The 18,312-nt window shown below is 36.1% G+C and overlaps 1 protein-coding gene across 1 annotated transcript in view; it reads left to right on the forward strand.

The window, feature by feature from the left end:
* The window catches only part of COL23A1 (collagen type XXIII alpha 1 chain), a gene marked incomplete at its 5' end in the record, with an annotated part of 306,180 nt that overhangs the window by 198,419 nt on the left and 89,449 nt on the right, over positions 1-18,312 (forward strand). Inside the window, one exon of the mRNA XM_083351737.1 lies at positions 3,554-3,580. Coding sequence (XP_083207863.1) covers positions 3,554-3,580 — 27 coding nt within the window. The remainder of the gene's footprint in view (positions 1-3,553; positions 3,581-18,312) is intronic.

An 18,312-nucleotide genomic window follows, 5' to 3' on the forward strand; every position in this document is an offset into this window, starting at 1 on the left:
CTAAAGAGTAGCCGAACTGCACTTTTTGCTTTAAATGTTGTAAGTACTGTGGAAGTATTGTTTTTCAGCCAGTTGTGTGATGAAGGTTAGAAGGCAGTGATACTTCTCTGAGTATTTTCAGATACATATGTAGAATGTGCTTCCCTAAGCCAGTTCTTGAACTATTTAAACAACTTGCCACCTATTCTGTCTTCCTCACTTAGCAAACATCATAGCCTTAGTCTTTTCAGGTTGCAGAAAGATGCTCAGGTCAGGTTGCAATACAAAGTGAATGAGAATCTGGAGAACTTGCTTCAATCCTATTGGTATAATAAGACAAGACCACTTTATCATCTGAGTGTGTTAGCTAATCTACACAGGTAAAAATGGAAACAAGTAGTCCTTCACTTATGATCACAATTCAGCCCAAAATTTCCACTGTAAGTGAGACATTGTTAAGTGAGTTTTGCCCCATTTTATGACCTTTCAGTGAATCACTGAAGTTGTTAAGTTAGTACATGGTTGTTAAGTGAATCTGGCTTTCCCATTGACTTTGCTTGTCAGAAGATCACAAAAGGTCATCACAGGACTCCGGGACACTGCAATCATTATAAATATGACTCACTTTCCAAGTGTCTGAATTTTGATCATATAACCATGGGGATGCTGCAAAGGTCGTAGGTCACTGCTGTTGTAACTTCAAATGGTCACTAAACAAACTGTTATAATTGAGGACTACCTGTACAGCCATCAAGTTAATGCAGAGGCTGTTAGCATATGCCAGTCCTCTTATCCATAAATAGGCTTTTCATGGAACATATACTGTAAATAAATATGAAATAAGTGGCTCTTAAGGGGCACCTCAACTTTCCTCCAGGGGTTATAACAAAAGGAAAATTTAACATCAGTAAACACAGCAAACCCTGCTACCCTGGTCTTTGAAACATGTTTTTCTATTAAATTGTATAGATTTAAATATGAAATCTGTTGGAAATTTAATTATAAACGTATGATGCTTTAAAATTTAAATTCAATTTTAAATGGCGTAGAACCTGGAAAAACTTGTGAAATGATGTAGACACTATGCAAAATGTGACATTTTAATATTCTTCTCAAGCCCTTTTGAACCAATAGAGATTTTGTATGTGTTAAGATTGGATTGAATTCTGTTATTTCCTGTATTGAAATGTCAAAGGACCCAATCTGGAAAGCAATTTGCTGCTTTAATGTTGAATATTAAGCATACCAAAGAATACAAACAGAAAGAACTACTTTCATAAAGTTTATGGATCAAAAGAAGGAAAAATGATAAAGGCTAATATCTTTGTTGATACCACATTTTCATTTAAACTGACAATGGAATTTATGAATCAGTTGTTTAAGGGATATTTGATAATACAACAGTCATCTAATTCTGAATCATATAATTTTAAGTTGTTTAGTAATTTGCCCCATTAACTGGTTGGGTATAGTAAAACTAAAATATCAATAAACAAATAAATTTTAATATATTGTTACTGAATTCAGTTTAACAAGTAGAAATGGATTGAAATACCATTATTTTTTTCCACATGGAGCTCCATATTAAAAATCTTATGCCTGGCTGTAATAGATTGCAATCACATTCTCAACTGTGAAGCAATTATATTTCTTCAATGATTTCAGTTTTTTACTTTCTATATTTGACTATTTAGGTAAGATTTATTTTTCTATTTTTGCCCCATAAATTCTATTTGAAGTAGCTATACCATATTAGAATTGCAAAGGAGCTTTTTCCATCCAAAAAAGGTCTATACAATTCACTTATTTTCCCTTATAAAATGCATTTTCTTTCTAAGGCTTAAACGTATGGCCTGAGAAATTTTCTTTATACTCAAAATATCTATTGTTAGAAGAACTCTGCATGTAAGACTATTGTGTTGTGGGGTGTTTTTGTATTTTGGGACAGGGTTTTTTGTCTGTTTAGGAACCAATTACTACATGTATCATATGACAACATATTACACTGAAAATTCATTCTTCTCTCATTATATTACCAGAGCCACCTGTTATTTTCTTACTGTCATACATTTGTGTATTCTCTATTAGATTCTATTAGGTGATGCAGTATTTATGGCTGTTATATCATTGGCCATATTCTCTGCAGAATGAGTGTGCTGTGCAAAGTTTTCAAAAAAAAAATTGGCTACAGAAGATACTAAAATCACATATTAAGTAAGCAATTTCCACAAATTGAAGAAAATATTTACTGTGCCATTATAGTTTAGCAATGAGCATATCGAAATGCATAGAATGCTTAAAATGTTAAGGTAAAGTGAATAGGAAGCTTATGTGTTATCAATTATATACTCAATCTTATATTATTATTTTTATTATTATATTAGATTTTATTATTTTATACAAGCGGCCCAAATATTGGTTCTCTCACTAGGCAGACAAAGAAGGGATATTCCCTCTGAGATGGGTGCTCACCTATCCATTGAGAAATACCCAGATAAGTAAAACAACTTGACTATTCACTTACATTGGTTTATTGAGTCAGTGTTGTTGCTCCTTTTTTGTTAAGTTTGATTTAGATTTGTTTGCAACCACGCATAGGTGTTGACGCATATCTACACTGCAAAGGGTAAGCATGGGTCGCAGATGGGTAAGCATAGATAGCAGATGGTTACAGACTGTCAACAGCTACGCAACCCTCTCTGAAGCACAGATGCTTGTGTTCCCTGATGTGCAGTGGCACAGAAGCCTAATTCTCACTTTAAAGAGAGCAACAACAGTGGTTCATAAACCAATTTAACTGAATAGTCAAAGTTCCAGTTATGTGGTTGTTCCCTCTTATATTTTCATCCAATTTGTTTTTAAATCTTGATTTCAATTTGTTGTAAACCTAGATTTGTTTCAAATTGGCCACCTATAATGGAGGGAAAGAAACAGGGAAGAAAGGGTGTTTAGTTCCTACTGCTCACAGATGCTTCAGTCTGCCAACCAGACAACAAACTACAGCAAAGCTCAGTAAAGCTGTAGTTGAATAACTTGACTATGGAGCAAAACCACTTATAGTTAAATATAATCCTGCATGTTTCCATATTAAAATCAATCATATCCAATCAGAGTCAGCTTCACACAGTAATATATGATGGACTGCAGGATGAAATAAGACTGTTGTGTGGAAAATAAAGGTGCCATTAGCTAAAAACATTTGAAGTTTAGATTTCTGTTTAAAGTTTTTACATATATCTGTTTTCCTTTTATTTACTTTTAAACTCCATGTATAGAGGATGAGTGAAGTTTGCTGAGGCATAATATTTAATTGGTGGTCTTGAGTAGCTATCTCTTCTCTATTTCAACTATGTCATATTGTCATAGAATAACAAAATTCAAGAATTTTAAAAAGAAGATATCCCTGCCATAAATTCCTATTTTTTGTTTTTCTGATATAGATTTTGTAGTGGGTGGAACCTACAAAGATTCATTTGTCTTAGATCAGTTCCTAAATTTTGATGTTGACTGTGAACTCTTGCTAATGTTAAGTACCACTGACTGATCTTATTGTTTTCCTTATTTAATATCACAGGGGCAATCAGGACGAGATGGTTACCCGGTAACTTTATTTTGTAATCTTTCCTGCATACTGTTTATTCCTGCTTAATCCATTTTCACTCTCTATATTTTAGTTGCCCCATCAAAAGTATCAAACTAATTTCATTTCACCCACTTCAACATCTGTTTATTACCTTTACAGTAGGTCTAGCTGACTTTATTAATATCAATTCAAGATATTTAATTATTATTCAAAACACTGTACCTACACTACTCTTTATAAAGTTCCCACATGTGTAGGATTCCTAGTAATATTGGTCTAATAAATGCATGCTAGCATTAGCATCTGAAAGCTATTTTTACAGTAGAATGTGAATCCTATTTATTGACTACCATACAGAAGTATTCCTTAAAGTCTCCCTGTTCCTGAACCATTATTACTGACATTGCCACTTTCTAGCATATGATAATCTATAATTTATATCCTGAAACATGTTATTTGTTCCTCAGTTAGCACATATGTTGCTAATGTATTCAATTTATGGAATGCATTGAACAGTCATTATGAACATTTATTTGATGTTTGTATGATATAAGTGAAGAAGAATAGGAATCTCCACTGGCTACAACAAGTTGTGACCTTTTAAACTTTTTACTGGATGATTTTTCAAATGTATTACCTTTAAGTTCAAACTACATATACTTAGACCCATGAATTTCAGAGAACTTAGTTCTGAGTAGATCTAGTTAAATCCATCATAAGTAGCATCATATCACTTTTCAAAGAGAGGGTTTCCATACTGACAAATTTCCTTTTCTTTTCTTCATGGCATTATATTTCTTCATGCATATAATCATTATTTTGTGGTTGTTTTAAAGGATGAACAACAGCTTACTTCTCTCTTTTTCCCCACCCTATAGCATAGCATTATGAGTGTGGAAGAATCATAAGATTAAACAAACATCTGATAATATTTCTTTTAATCTTTGTATTACAAGCAACAGCATAAGTGAGCCATTGTTGCTGTTGTTGGTCTATATCCCCCCTTTGATATATTTTAATCAGTCACAACTAAAAAACAGTTAGTGCTATGAAAATAGCAAAGATTTATTGACGTCTCTTAGTGTTGTTACTATCAAAGGCAAAAAAGGTATAGTGAATATAACAAATAAATTAGTTGACCAATACTGAGATTTTCTGTTTTTAAAAGACTTAAATGTAGAGATACACAAATATATTGAATTGTATACTCAATGCAAGAACTTTAGATTCAATTTTGTTTTTTAGAAATGCCCATTTTTAGTCACAATTCCATAAAATACAGAATTCTTAAAAGTCCTAGAATACATCAAATGTGATATTTAGATTGCCTGATAATAAGTTTATAATCTGACCTTAGTAAGAAAGCAATGCATATTGATACAGTACATTACATTCATTCATAAGCTCACCCTTTGGCATGAAAGCAAATAATAAAGTATTGTTCTTGGCAGATATCAAATGAGATGTTTTGGACAGGAGCCCAGAAGCAGAACTGAAAAATTATCATCATAAGTCTTTAGCGTTCAGCATGGCTGCAAGATTTTACTTTTTCTTTTATACAAAAGACATAAGTCCTTTAGTACATTTCTTGTAAAGGAAGACAATTATTTAATTGTGGTACTTTCCAAGATGACTACATTTTTTAATGCTTGATAGATTTCCTGTAACTTGCAGAGTTTCATCAATAATATTGGAGTAATTATTCAGTTTTGGGAGCAGCACAAAAAGATATACCCCTTGACTTGTTACTGCTAACAAGATAATAGAGAGTGGATCATCATTCTATTCCATTTCTTATCTTATACTCTTCCATTTCTACTTATACTCTTGCTCCTGATACAGTCAAATTATATCATTAGAATTTGCTTATATGTCAACTAACATTGATTCTCATGATCCTAAGTGCCTAACAAAAAAAAGTCCCTATAACTTTATTTCAGGGTCTGTATTGTCTTCACTGTTCATATAGCCCATGTTACTCCAGTTGTATTTGCAGAGAAGACAATTCCAGTTAAATAAAAGTTACCCTTTAGAGCAGACATGTCAAACACAAGGCCCGAGGGCTGGATGCGGCCCGCGAAGTGGTTTCATGTGGCCCGCGAAGCCATCCTGGAAAAAGTGAGGGAACGGCCCCCACTGCCTTGGCCCTGGCCCTGAGACCCTCCTCCTGCCAGAGACCCTCAGATCTGTCCCACTCCTGCCCAGGCCCCTATAGGCACCCTTGATGCGAACGATGTAGAACTGGCCACGCCCACCCAGTAGGCCATATGCACTCTAGCCACGCCCACCCAGTAGGCCACGCCCACCCTGGCCATACCCACCTGACCCCCTGAGGGCAACCGCAATGCTGATGCGGCCCTCAATGAAATTGAGTTTGACACCCCTGCTTTAGAGAAAGTAATATTTGATCATATTCTAATTAAGGGGAAGAAAAGGCAGGGAGGCCTGCAACTTGCTCATTTAAATCATCTTCCTTGGAAACTTTTACAAATATTTGTTAAAGGGATTGTCCCAACAAATAAGCCCAGCCACATTTGGCTATCTGAATATAGCAATATTACACAAAAGAGACATTTGTAAAGCATCAAATACCACATTTGTTATGGATCCCAGAAGTTTGCAATTAATCACTTAAACAAATCCCTATATTTGTTACAATGACCTACCCAAAATATTAATTGTGCTTTGATGTGAATCAACAAGGGTTACAGCCAAAGTGGCAAGTATAGAAATATTTTCAAAAAGTTCAGTTTACATGGATGTATATTTATATATACAGCATATTTGGGCATGCTGGGATTTAAAATAGCTCTGATACCATCTGATGAATTCCTGATGCCAACCAATCCCTTTGATTATCTTCAAGTTGGGTAGAAACATAGAAAATAAATGGCAGAAAAAGACATAGTAGACCATCAATTTTGCCCTTTGAGGTTTTTTATTGTTTTGTTTTATTTTTGTTAGGTGGTGGACATGTGTTTATTCCAAGTGTGTTTAAACTCAGTTACTGATGATTAACACATTTGGATATCTGAGAATGAAAGTCTAGCAGCAGCATCATAATCTTTGCTTCCTCTAAATGCATACATAATGCATATAGGCTAAAAAGAAGGTTGAGAAAGAGAATTTAGAGAGCAAAGAGGAATTTACAAAAAAGTCTAAGTGAAAGGGTCAAAAAAGAAATAAAACTTAAGAAACCAAACAAATGAAAATGAAATTAGCCCACAGTCCTGACCTGCAATACTTGTGGCATAATTGAATTCCTGCCTCATTCATAAATTGCAAATAACATCAGAATAAATTGCTTACAGATGTAACTCATATATGGACAATTATAACGAAATATGGCCATCCTCAATTGAAATTTCTGTGTAAAAGAAACAAAGGCAAGCAAGCAAATTCAAAATATTTCTACCTGAAAACAATCTGGTATATATCTGCATAAACGTCAGAAGATTAAATTAACAAATAGCCACGCTTCTCTGACGAGTAAGGATAAAGACTTAACAGATTACAAAAAGAGGGTGCTACAGAAGGACTTGACAGCAGAAGATAATCAAACAAAGGAGCAAGCCCTGTGATGGAAATGATAATAAGAAGCAACTGATGTAGAAGATACCCTGCACTGCTGAAACTTTGAAACCTCTTTGTGATCATTGTTGAGGAAACAAGTTCTAAGGTCTTCCGAAGGAGAACAGACACAGATATAGGATGGTGTATCCCAACACAGGCTGTAGCTGTGCTCTGCAAGAAGATTAAAAGACAAGTTCTGGTAGTTGACAGTTGGCTGATTGCTAGGAACAGGAAAGCAATATTCAAGATTTATCTAAAGCAGGGGTGTCAAACTCAATTTCATTGAGGGCCGCATCAGCATTGCGGTTGCCCTCAGGGGGCTGGGTGGGTATGGCCAGGGTGGGCATGGCCTACTGGGTGGGTGTGGCTAGAGTGTGTATGGCCTACTGGGTGGGCATGGCCAGCTCGACATCGTTCGTATCAAGGGTGCCTATGGGGGCCTGGGCAGCAGTGGGACAGATCTGAGGGTCTCTGGCAGAAGGAGGGTCTCTGGGCCAGAGCCAAGGCAGTGGGGGCCGTTCCCTCACTGTTTCCAGGATGGCTTCGCAGGCCACATGAAACCACTTTGTGGGCTGGATCCGGCCTCTGGGCCTTGTGTTTGACATGTCTGATCTAAAGCATTGATAGTTATTCTTTCCTGCAAATCCATGTTTGCACTAGAAAAAAAATGAGTTCAGCCATCCAATCTTACTTATTATTTATATATTATAGAGTCGACCCAACTCCAAATGATTCTAGGCAGCTTACATTTTAAATACAGGATACAATAAAGATTGACAAGCAAATTGTACTTGTCCAGAAAATAAAATTATATATAGCAACAACAACAAAAACGCTCCAAGGGGTTCAACAGTCACTCTAACCCATGATCTGGGAAAGCAGACAGGTATTCAAAGATTTTCAGAACATCGTTAGGTTGGGACCCACATGAATCTCTGGTGAGTGTGAACACAAGAGTTTCAAATTGAGTCTGTATCAGTTGGAAACTTACTGGAAACCCTGAAGTAAGAACATCTATTAAAGAGTTATAAACTGTAGAAGGAAAAGGGAATGTGTCATAGCATGATTAGAGCTGAATGTTTGCTTGTCACTTTTAGCAGAACAATTGTTTCTCAAAGACAGAAACCATGGAGGCATTTTCTGATTCCTTTAATATGTACAAGTATATTTGCAAGAATTAAGGAAAAACTTAAGTATTTATTGCACTTTATCAGACTTTTAAATAGAAAGTATTTTCCTCCTTCTTGCTCTTTCTTTACCTCTTTCCCAGAGCTGTTGCCTCCTAGGATACTGCACTAAGGTGGTGATGAACTGTTTGATTAAAATTTATTTGAGAAATTGTGGGTAATGGGTGACATGCCAGATGTTTTGAGGAGAGCAAGTGATTTTTGTCTTCAAACCCAGGAAAAGACAAAATCCAGACCACTCAGCCTGACTTTGACATGTAGGTAAATTCCTGAGGAGATCATAAGGAGATCAGCCTCCTTGAAAATGATGCGGTGAGATAGCGCTGAAGATGTTACCTAGTTTGGTAACAAAAATGTCTGTAAGCAAACAACTCGGCCAGAATCAAGGACTCCCCACATGTAGTAATTGCTAGAAATTGGCATTGATTTTTCAAGAATACATTTTATGAATCTTATCCTATTTTTGGATTAGATAAAATATTTTCATTTCAGCGAAGCCTTTGACAATGACATTTTGTGACATTTTGATTAATAAAATAAGTGTAAGTGTGAAGGAATTCAGAGTCTTTAGCCTTAGGAAGAAAAGACTGAGGGAAGATATGATAGCACTCCTCAAGGACTTGGAATGATGTCATACAGAAGATGTCAAGACATGTTCCATAGTACAGAATACAAAAGAGTAAAATTAAGTTATAAGAAGATAATGCCAGTTGAATGTTAAGTGAGAGATAATAAGCATTCATGGCAATGTTTGGAAATCAATGACCAAAAAGAATCAATGACCAAAAAAGAATGTAGGTTCTCCTTTGTTCGGGGATAGTCCAGAGGATTCTTTAGTTTAGATTCCTGAATGAACAGGAAATTGGGCTCAGTATCCTAAATGCTCCTTCCAATTCCATTATTCATTTGTGTTCTATGATTCTCTAAGGAAGGGGGCACAAAGTAGTAGGATGTGCTCTCTCATAATGTAAGAAAACTGTTAAGTAAAGCATCCCGTGACCTTGTATTTGGTCAAGTTGGTGTTCTTAGATCTCTGAGATTTTATTTTATTTTATTTCCTTTGCTTTGCCATTTAGGTTTGCATATTTATTGTTTTGAAAAAGGGGGTGCAGTTAATTTACTTATTTTAAGGCTTATGAAAACAGTCCGATGGTATAAAGAAATGTATTTTGTGAGCAATATGTATGAATGATTGTAGTAACTGCGTTAGGAATTCCTCTAAAGAATTAATTTCATGTAAAAGGATGGCATCAGTTGGATCCAAGCAGGTTAGCTGCCTGCTTCAAGCTGATATGAAAAGGTGTGTCTGCAGCTTTAAAACATGTAGCCTCAAAAGGATACTGAATTATAGCTCATAGCAGCCTTAGCTAGCCAATTGAGGATTATAGGGGATTACAGTTGAACAACATCTGGCAGATCGCCGGTTCTCCACCCGTTTTACAATTCATATTGCCTAAGGCTTCAGCAGTTCAATAACATGAGCTAAGATAATCAACTTGATGTCCTCCAGATGCATTGAATTATAACCCCTGTATGCCCAGGCAGCATGGCCAAAAGTCATAGATGGAACTGTAGTTCAAAGTACTTGGAGATACCAGTTTGTCTGACAGAAGAATATTTTGTAAACTAATTCTGTCCATCTGTGCCCTCAAATGGGTGGCTGCAGTACTTCTCATTTAGTATACATGGCATTCAATTCATTTTCTCTAATGGCAGTGAAGTATAGAATCCTAAGTACTATTTTTGTAGTATAAAAAGAATCCTGTAATTGAGGGCCAAATTAAATGTGACCTTAAATCAGGGGTGTCCAACTGGCAGCCCATGGGCCAGATGCATCATGGCAGGCCACGCCCACTCCAGCTCTGCAAAGGCAAAAAACATCACGATATGTCACAATACGTCACATGACATGATTAAGTTTGACACCCGTGCCTTAAATGAAGCTAATAATTATATATGTATATTTGTGTATTTAAAACATGGAAAATGCTGATGAAGGGATCTAGATCAGGAGCCAGAAAGAAAAGAGAAAATATACTTAACCTTTCCATCTCCCAAATTCCAGTTTATATTTCCTGCACCTAGTGACTAACTCTGTGTGGTTGTATAGGTTTCTCAGAAAAAAAGATAAAAAATTTCTATTTCCATATGCCCCCACAACAACCTAGATGATATACCACTTCATATGAGATCAGGTCACCTTCATTCAGATCTTAATGTCCATGGAGATTCTCAATCATCCAGGTCATAGTTGTCCCAAAGGCAACTAGACTTTTTCAAAAGACAACTAGACTTTCTTTGTTTTTTCCTTGAAAACTGAAAAAAAAACTCTTCAGTTTATTCAGATATATTATCTCCTGATTGTTTCTCCTGGTTTAATAGACACATATCTTCATTCCATTTCATTTATCCATGTACTTTATTGTTTATTTTATTGTTCCAAGTCTCAGTCTTCCATATGCAATGGTTATCACTCAATGAAGCAATAGATATTGATTTCTGTTGCCCATCCTGGCTTTGTTTAATCAAACCTATCACCTAACATTTTTTAATAAATAGAGAAGGTATAGACTAGGTTACCAGCTTTACTCACATTCACGCTACATGCAGTATTTTCTTAATACAATCTAGCTTATCACAGTATGCATTTGCTTTATTGTCTCCAACATGAGGGGCTTCAGAAATTTGGAATCCTTATTGATGTTATTGCTGTTATAAATTACTTTGTTCCTCAGTTTGTTTTGGAGCATCAGCCAGGTTCTTTATCCATTTTTGGAACATGTTTTCTCCTATTAGAACTAGAGGTCAGTTCAAGGCTTGAGTAAAAAAAAAATTCCATGACAAATATAAACCTTGATCTCTTACCACTAATCTTCCTTCCCCAAGTAATAATCAAAAAGAAGCTACTATGAGTTCATTTTTTCTGGAGTCTGCCATCTAAAGTGGAACTTCCCATTGCTATGTGTCAGACTTTACCAGGCATTCAACTGTAGTTTCAATAACTATCTAGCAGCAGAAGCTTCATAAAGTTTATAAACAGTTATATATCTATATTTATATCAACTATATCTATATCTGTCTATCTCAGGCAACTGCAGTGTGTGTGAGAAGATATTTGTTCCAATTTCAGAATTAATCTTGTCCTTTTACTCTTTCAACCCAGTGGACTTTTGACTGTTCTTTTCCAGGCCTTGAGTGTCAGAGACACCTGTTTCATGTTTATATAACACTTCTGTCTGGTCTGAACATTATCTTCTCTTGCTAGCTTCAGCTCTTAGTTTCACAGAAATGCTCTGAGAACGATTCAAGATAGTAGTAACCAATGCTAACCAGAAGTGGCTGTTTAATAACTCTTATTTCATTATTCTTCCCATTATTATTTTTTGGCCAGAGAATAAATATTGGTTAATTAGAATTACTTCCTGTGCAGCATAGAGAACCTAGAATGCTACCGAAGTAAAATTTTGATTCTTAAATAATTTTGATTCTTAAAGAAGATATACGTATGTTGTATTCTGTAATATAAAGAAGCATAATAACAATAAAAGTATTTTTCCAGCATTAACTTCTTGCTTCCTTATAAACTTAGAATTCAATACATGAATTTGCTGTCCTGTATAGAAAGGTTTTGGAAGATTTTCTAAAATTTTAGAATTTTTTTTTGTATGAAAAATATAATAAATTTTAGAAATGTGTTTGACAATATCCATCTTAAATTATATGTGGAAATAATTCTAGACTATCCTGTTGCTTGAATGCCAGAAAAATTAAACAGATCCATATGAAATGAACAGGCATCTGCAACGTCTTTTCATTTTCCACTGCAGAATTCCCAGCTCTCTCCCTAGCTAGAGCACAATCCCACTTTTGTCCTTGTGTTCAGTTAGGTTGGGTGTGTCATACAGAACAACAATAACAATAACAACAACAACATGTGTGATTCAGGACATTTCTTTTAGCCATCAAAAACAATGCCATCCCTAATTGCATTGAACTTTCTCTTTAATTAGTGTTTTCTTGTTTAATTTTATTTTTGTTTCCTTTATAGAGGAACCTTTGTTTCCTTTTCATGAAACAGCAAACTTGGAAGAGAAAAGAGAAACCAACTGTGCTTCCTTTTATAAGTACATTCATGAGCACGTCTTTTGTCAAGTAGAGTTAAAGTGATTCTCTATTATTCCATCCCCATTGCTTATTGACAAATAGATTAAGTGTTTTGTTTTGCAATGTACATGCAAACATTGAGCTGTTTGAAGTGTTTTCCTTTTGTTCTGGAATCCTGTAGAAACACTTGAATTAATCTTGTTTTCTGATTAGATTTTAATTATGGAGAATTGGGTTAGAAGGTTAGCAACCTTGCTTGCTCCTGTCTGTCCCTGGAGGGAAAAAAATATTTGAATTTAATTTACTGCTTTGTGGCATTCATGCAGTTTGATGACTATCTAGACCACTGTCTATGTCTAGAAATTTGTCCATACTTTAAGATCTGTGATTCAGATGTGCATAACCTAGAAATATTGGGAATCATGGTATCATTGTCATAAGAAAAATGACAATTAGATTTAAGTTCGACAAGAAAAGCAAAACAGTAGAAAATCCAGTTGGATTAGATCATGGAAGGACAGTAATTTTTCCATTCTGCTCTACCTAGTTCAGTCCCTGTTTAGAGTACTTTATCCATTCTGGGTAACTTAGTTCAAAAAGGATACTGGCAAATTCTAGGAAGTTCAGAAAAAAGCTATCAAGATGATGATCAAAGTTTGATGACGAATGGTTGAAGGGTCTGGGCATGTTTAGCTTATAAAAGATAAGACTGAGGGGAAGATATGATAGGTGTATTCAAATATCTGAAAAGCTGTCACTCAGTAGACAGATTGCTCATTACTCCTGAGGACTGGACATGAACCAGTGGGTTAAAGGTACAAGGAAAGAAGTTCAGGTTAAACATCAGAGGAATTTTCTGAGTTTATGAACTGTCAGCCAGTGGAACAGGTTTTCCCATGATGTGGTGAGTCCATGAACCGTAGAAGTCTTCCAGTAGAGGTTGGGTTGTCAGAGATGTTCTAGTGCACGGGTGTCAAACATGTCGCAACGTATCATGACTTTTTTTGCATTGCCACAGCTGGCGTGGGTGCAGCCTACATATGATGCAACCGGCCCCACGGGCCAGCAGCTTGCCACCCCTGTTCTAGTGGATCCTGCACTGAGAAGGGGTTTGAATTAGATGATTACACTGGCATCTGTCAACTGTGGGATTCTCTAATCTACAAGGAATGGCCCTTCTGACCTGTACTAATAATATCTGGGTAGCTATGTGTGGGCAGACTTGACCTTGTCCCCTGGCAACTACCTAACTCCTTTCTTGGCTGTTAAAGCTCAATAGCCCAGCTATTTTGGGAAGACAAAATGGAAATATCTAAAAAAGCAAAAACAAGAACAGGAGCAGCAAGGGGTGTTTTCGTTTTGTTTTGTTTTTTGTTCTAGGTTAGGACATCTTTTGATGCCTCAAAAGTTTGTTCCCTTCGCAAAATCTTGATATTTTTATAAAATTAGGTCATTGTTAACATTTATCATAGAGCCAGGGTTTTAGAGATACTTTTGAGTTTGGAAAAAGTTGATATTTCAGGGGTTCAGTTATAAGTAACATTGTTTTACTTCCTTCTACTGAATAAAAAAAATGTCATGGATCTTGAAATGCTATTACTGGTGATGGCATGACCTTGGACAAGATGTGTGGACTTCAACTCCCATGGCTGGTTTGGGAATTCTGGGAATTGAAGTCCACACATCTTCAAGTGCTCAATATTGAGAAGCACTGCTCTAAAGGCTAGGCAGGATTCTTTCTCTTTTGATCTCTCCCTAAGAAGCCTAGGTAGCCCTCAAAACAACTTTGTACTTCAAGCAGAAGGACTGCTGCCCATCATCCACATCATTTGCCCGAAGTGTTCCTATAGGTAAAACGATTCTTAACCAGTGTATTATTTCTGTACTTAATAAAAAGCTCAACATTTAGAATAGTGCACTAAAATATGCCCCGCCCCGCCTTTAATTTAAGAAACAGTCAGCCTATTTTGGGGGCAATATAAAGCTTTAATGGCTTGTGCAGAAACAAAACTTTAGCAAAATAAATTGTAAGCTGATTATGGTGAATTGAGGAAATAATAAAATGTGCTTTCTCCTGGGAATCTTAGAACAATTTGTATAGTCTAACAGTCCTGGTGAAATTTGCAGCGTAGACATAGCAAAAAGTTGCCTTAACAGATATTACATTCTATTCATAAAAATATTTCGAAGTTGCCACCTTTGCTGCATTCCTAATTATTTAATAATGTAATATAATACAGATGAGGTAATGGACCTTGTTCTATAGTGAGTTCTATGGAGGTAGGTAGTAAGCGAAGCGAGAGGTTGCAAACAGAAACATTGCTTTATTGAGGCAACCAGGAACAAAACTGAATCAGAAGCTTCTGCGCAGCTACTTATACGGTTGGCCACTAGGCAGCGGCCAATAGGTTTAATGGAACCCATTCCCGCCCCAAATCATCAATGATCTTCTTGGAGACAGCAAGTCTGGCAAGTCAGTGACCGTTACACAGACACACCAATTGAGCAACCTTAAGCAGCATTCAAACAGACACGTGACACAGTTCAAGTAAAATCCCAATACATTACAGCCCTAGTTATGTTATTGTATGCAGACAGATCCCTAGTCAGGCATAGGATCCATCTCTTCCAGCTTGGAAACCACAAAGCTACACTACGCTTGTATATATTTATATTTTACCTACTGTAAATGGATTGTTCCCATGCTATGTTGAAAAGGGAAAAGTTCCTCATGAATGTTCATTATCAGAAACCACATGATGGATTTTTCTTGCAGTAGAATTTTATTTTATTAATGTATCAGAGTCATATGATGTTAGTACAGTTTAATTTTTTTTATTTTGATTTTTGCACTTCAAATGCTGTTTGCTTTCTTTGAACTGCTGTAAGGGCAGAAGGGGTTAGATGAGACTAAAACTTGATAGCCTCATTTAACCTTAACCTTTTACCATCTTGGAGCAACCTTGTTGATCTGGATTCAGTTATTTGAGTAATGAAGTACCAGTCAGCAAGAATAAGACTGACAGAATTGAACTCTATATTTGGAAGACATCGGCAGCCCCTAGCTCTGAATTAATATTTAGAGGCTTACTTTGTTTCCAACATAAAAATCCTACTGAGATATGTATGTATACACAGCCATATGCACATTTTAAGTAATGGGGGGGGGGAATAATCATTTTTAGTGCTATGTTTCCTTCTTTCTTGTTTCAAATTTTGTCCAACACTTTTTTCCTAAGCTCAGAGGCGCCCTCTAGTGTTTTTGTAGGCTATGTAAACAATCATCTTTTCCTGTTCCATTTTTTAGGATTGTGGTTCTCTTGAAAAGATAAGTTCTTCCAATTTCCTTTGTATACTGATTTGTATCTACATTCAGAATACAAACTATAGATACGTAAAGCAGAAGTAGAAATCTTCAATGAATTTCTGTGGAGATTCTTAGTCATCCAGGTCGTGGTTGGCTCAAAGGTGCTGTTTCAAAAGGCAGCTAGACTTTCTTTTTGTTTTTGTTTTTGCTTGAAGAGGTTTCGCTTGTCACTCAAGAAGCTTTTACAGCTTCTTCAGCTGAAGAACTGAAGAAGCTTCTTGGATGAGAAGCAAAACGTCTTCAAGCAAAAAACAAAATAATAATTATTCTGTCCTGGGGCCTTTCAGAATAATATTGCTTACTATATTGGATTCATTTTAGATAAAATCATATTAGAATCTAGCAGTTTCTGCGTATTTATAATTTTGCTTTTTCTTTGATATTTCTTTGCCAGGTTTTTAGTTCATTAATTTGCTACATTAATCATTCATCAATCTATTTCTCTCCTGTTTTACTTATAATTGGCCCATAAAATCCCAGATCATTGACCGCCCAAAATGAGCACAGTCTAAATCAGGGGTGTCAAACTTGCAACGTCATGTGATGTGTCGCGATGTATCATGACTTTTTTTCCATTGCCGGCAATGGGGAGAGTGTAGTTTCGGCACGACGCATCCAGTGGGCCGGCAGTTTGACACCCCTGGTCTAAATTATTGCAATATGAAGTATCAGTTTTTCTAGCAAAAATTGCATAATCTTATTTCACTCCCACACCTCCAGACTTTAGGAGATTATTTACATCTCTTGTACTTTCTATCTTGTATTAATTAATCTTGTAATTAATTTCAGTTTTAAATAAGATTGTTCCTACCATTTGCTGCCATTACTTTCTGTCTATATTCTAGACACGATATATGAAAAGTAACCTGTGAAAAGTTAATCCAAACATTTTATTGAGGTAAAATCAAATAAATCAATAACTAAATAAAATAAAATAATCAATCTAATACTTTAGGATTCAGCAATAATTATTTAAATAAAAATCATAATAAATCATTTTAATAACTATCTGCTTTTAATATATTTATAGGGATGTGGTGGCTCAGTGGGTTAGGACGCTGAGCTTGTCGATCAGATGGTCGGCAGTTTGGCGGGTCGAATCCCGAGTGCCGCGTAACAGAGTGAGCGCCTGTTACTCGTCCCAGCTTCTGCCAACCTAGCAGTTCGAAAGCACATAAAAATGCAAGTAGAAAAATAGGGACCACTATGGTGGGAAGGTAACAGCGTTCCGTGCGCCTTTGGCGTCTAGTCATGCCGGCCACATGACCACGGAGACATCCTCGGACAAGCGCTGGCTCTTCGGCTTTGAAACAGAGATGAGCACCGGCCCCTAGAGTCAGAAACGACTAGCACGCATGTGCGGGGGAACCTTTACCTTTAGCTTTTTTAATATATTTAATATTGAATATATTGAATATAATGCTGTACTCATTAAATACAACTAAAATACACTGAATTCACCGATATTTAGAAGTTCTTGGATGTAAATTCTAATAATCACTCCTTAAAAATGCTGGATGGTATGTCTTTGCTGAAAAGAACATAATGTCTGTAGAGCAGGGAGTGGTGTAATTTTAAGAGATTTTCCCTCCTTCTATATTATGCCAAAGCCATTTCCCTTAATGTTATATAGAAAGATTTTGTCAAAGTGTAGCAAAGCTACAGAGGAAGAGGGAGTTGCCAAAAATTATTTCTCACCATTCTGTTTATGGGGGTTTTCATAGGATGCACGCTATCCACTATGAAGTATAATTGAGTGAATGAGTTAAGGTATTCTGCTTCTAGTGGTCAAATGATGATTGAGACGGTTAAAATAATGGAAGTAGACTTTGTGGCAATATTTATAGCTGTCTTTGAATCCCAAACATAACAAAACTGGAGATGTGGCATCTCATTATTACCCCCTGCAGCTTTTGGAAATAGAAGATACTTCAGCTGTAAACATAGCACAATGAAGGGATAAATTACAGAGTTGCAGAAGAGCTAGAAAATAAAGAATATTTAACAGGGCAATGAAGTCTCCTTCTGATTTCAAAACCTCTGAAAAAATATTGCATGTTGCAGGCAACAGACCAGCAGGCTGGAAATTTACATTCTGTTGTTTCACCCCAGATGCCTTGTTTTTCCTTTATATGATGCAAAGCCCTAGTTGGCAATGAAATATATTTTGTCCCAGCATTTATTTTGTCTAACTTCTATTCCTTCCACTCAGTCATTCTTACATAGTGGGAATGTTACTTTGTTGACCGGTTTGTGGGGGGGTGGGAAGGATTTAGGAAATTGAAGTCCAACAGTCTGGATGACACCAGGTGAGGAATGCTGATGTTATCTCCTTTGAGCTGAACATCATCATCATCATCATCTGTAGAGCATTTTTGCCTGACCTCTTGTGGCACAACTGTAATTAGGCATAAGGTTTGCTGGGATGGGGAAAATGAAGAAGTTAGATGTGCCAAACAAATTTCCAAAATGAAAAAAGAGATGTTAGCTGGTCTTATCTAAGCCTCCCTCCCTCCTTC

Source organism: Vipera ursinii, assembly GCF_947247035.1.
Source record: "Vipera ursinii genome assembly, chromosome: 2".
NCBI lineage: Eukaryota > Metazoa > Chordata > Lepidosauria > Squamata > Viperidae > Vipera > Vipera ursinii.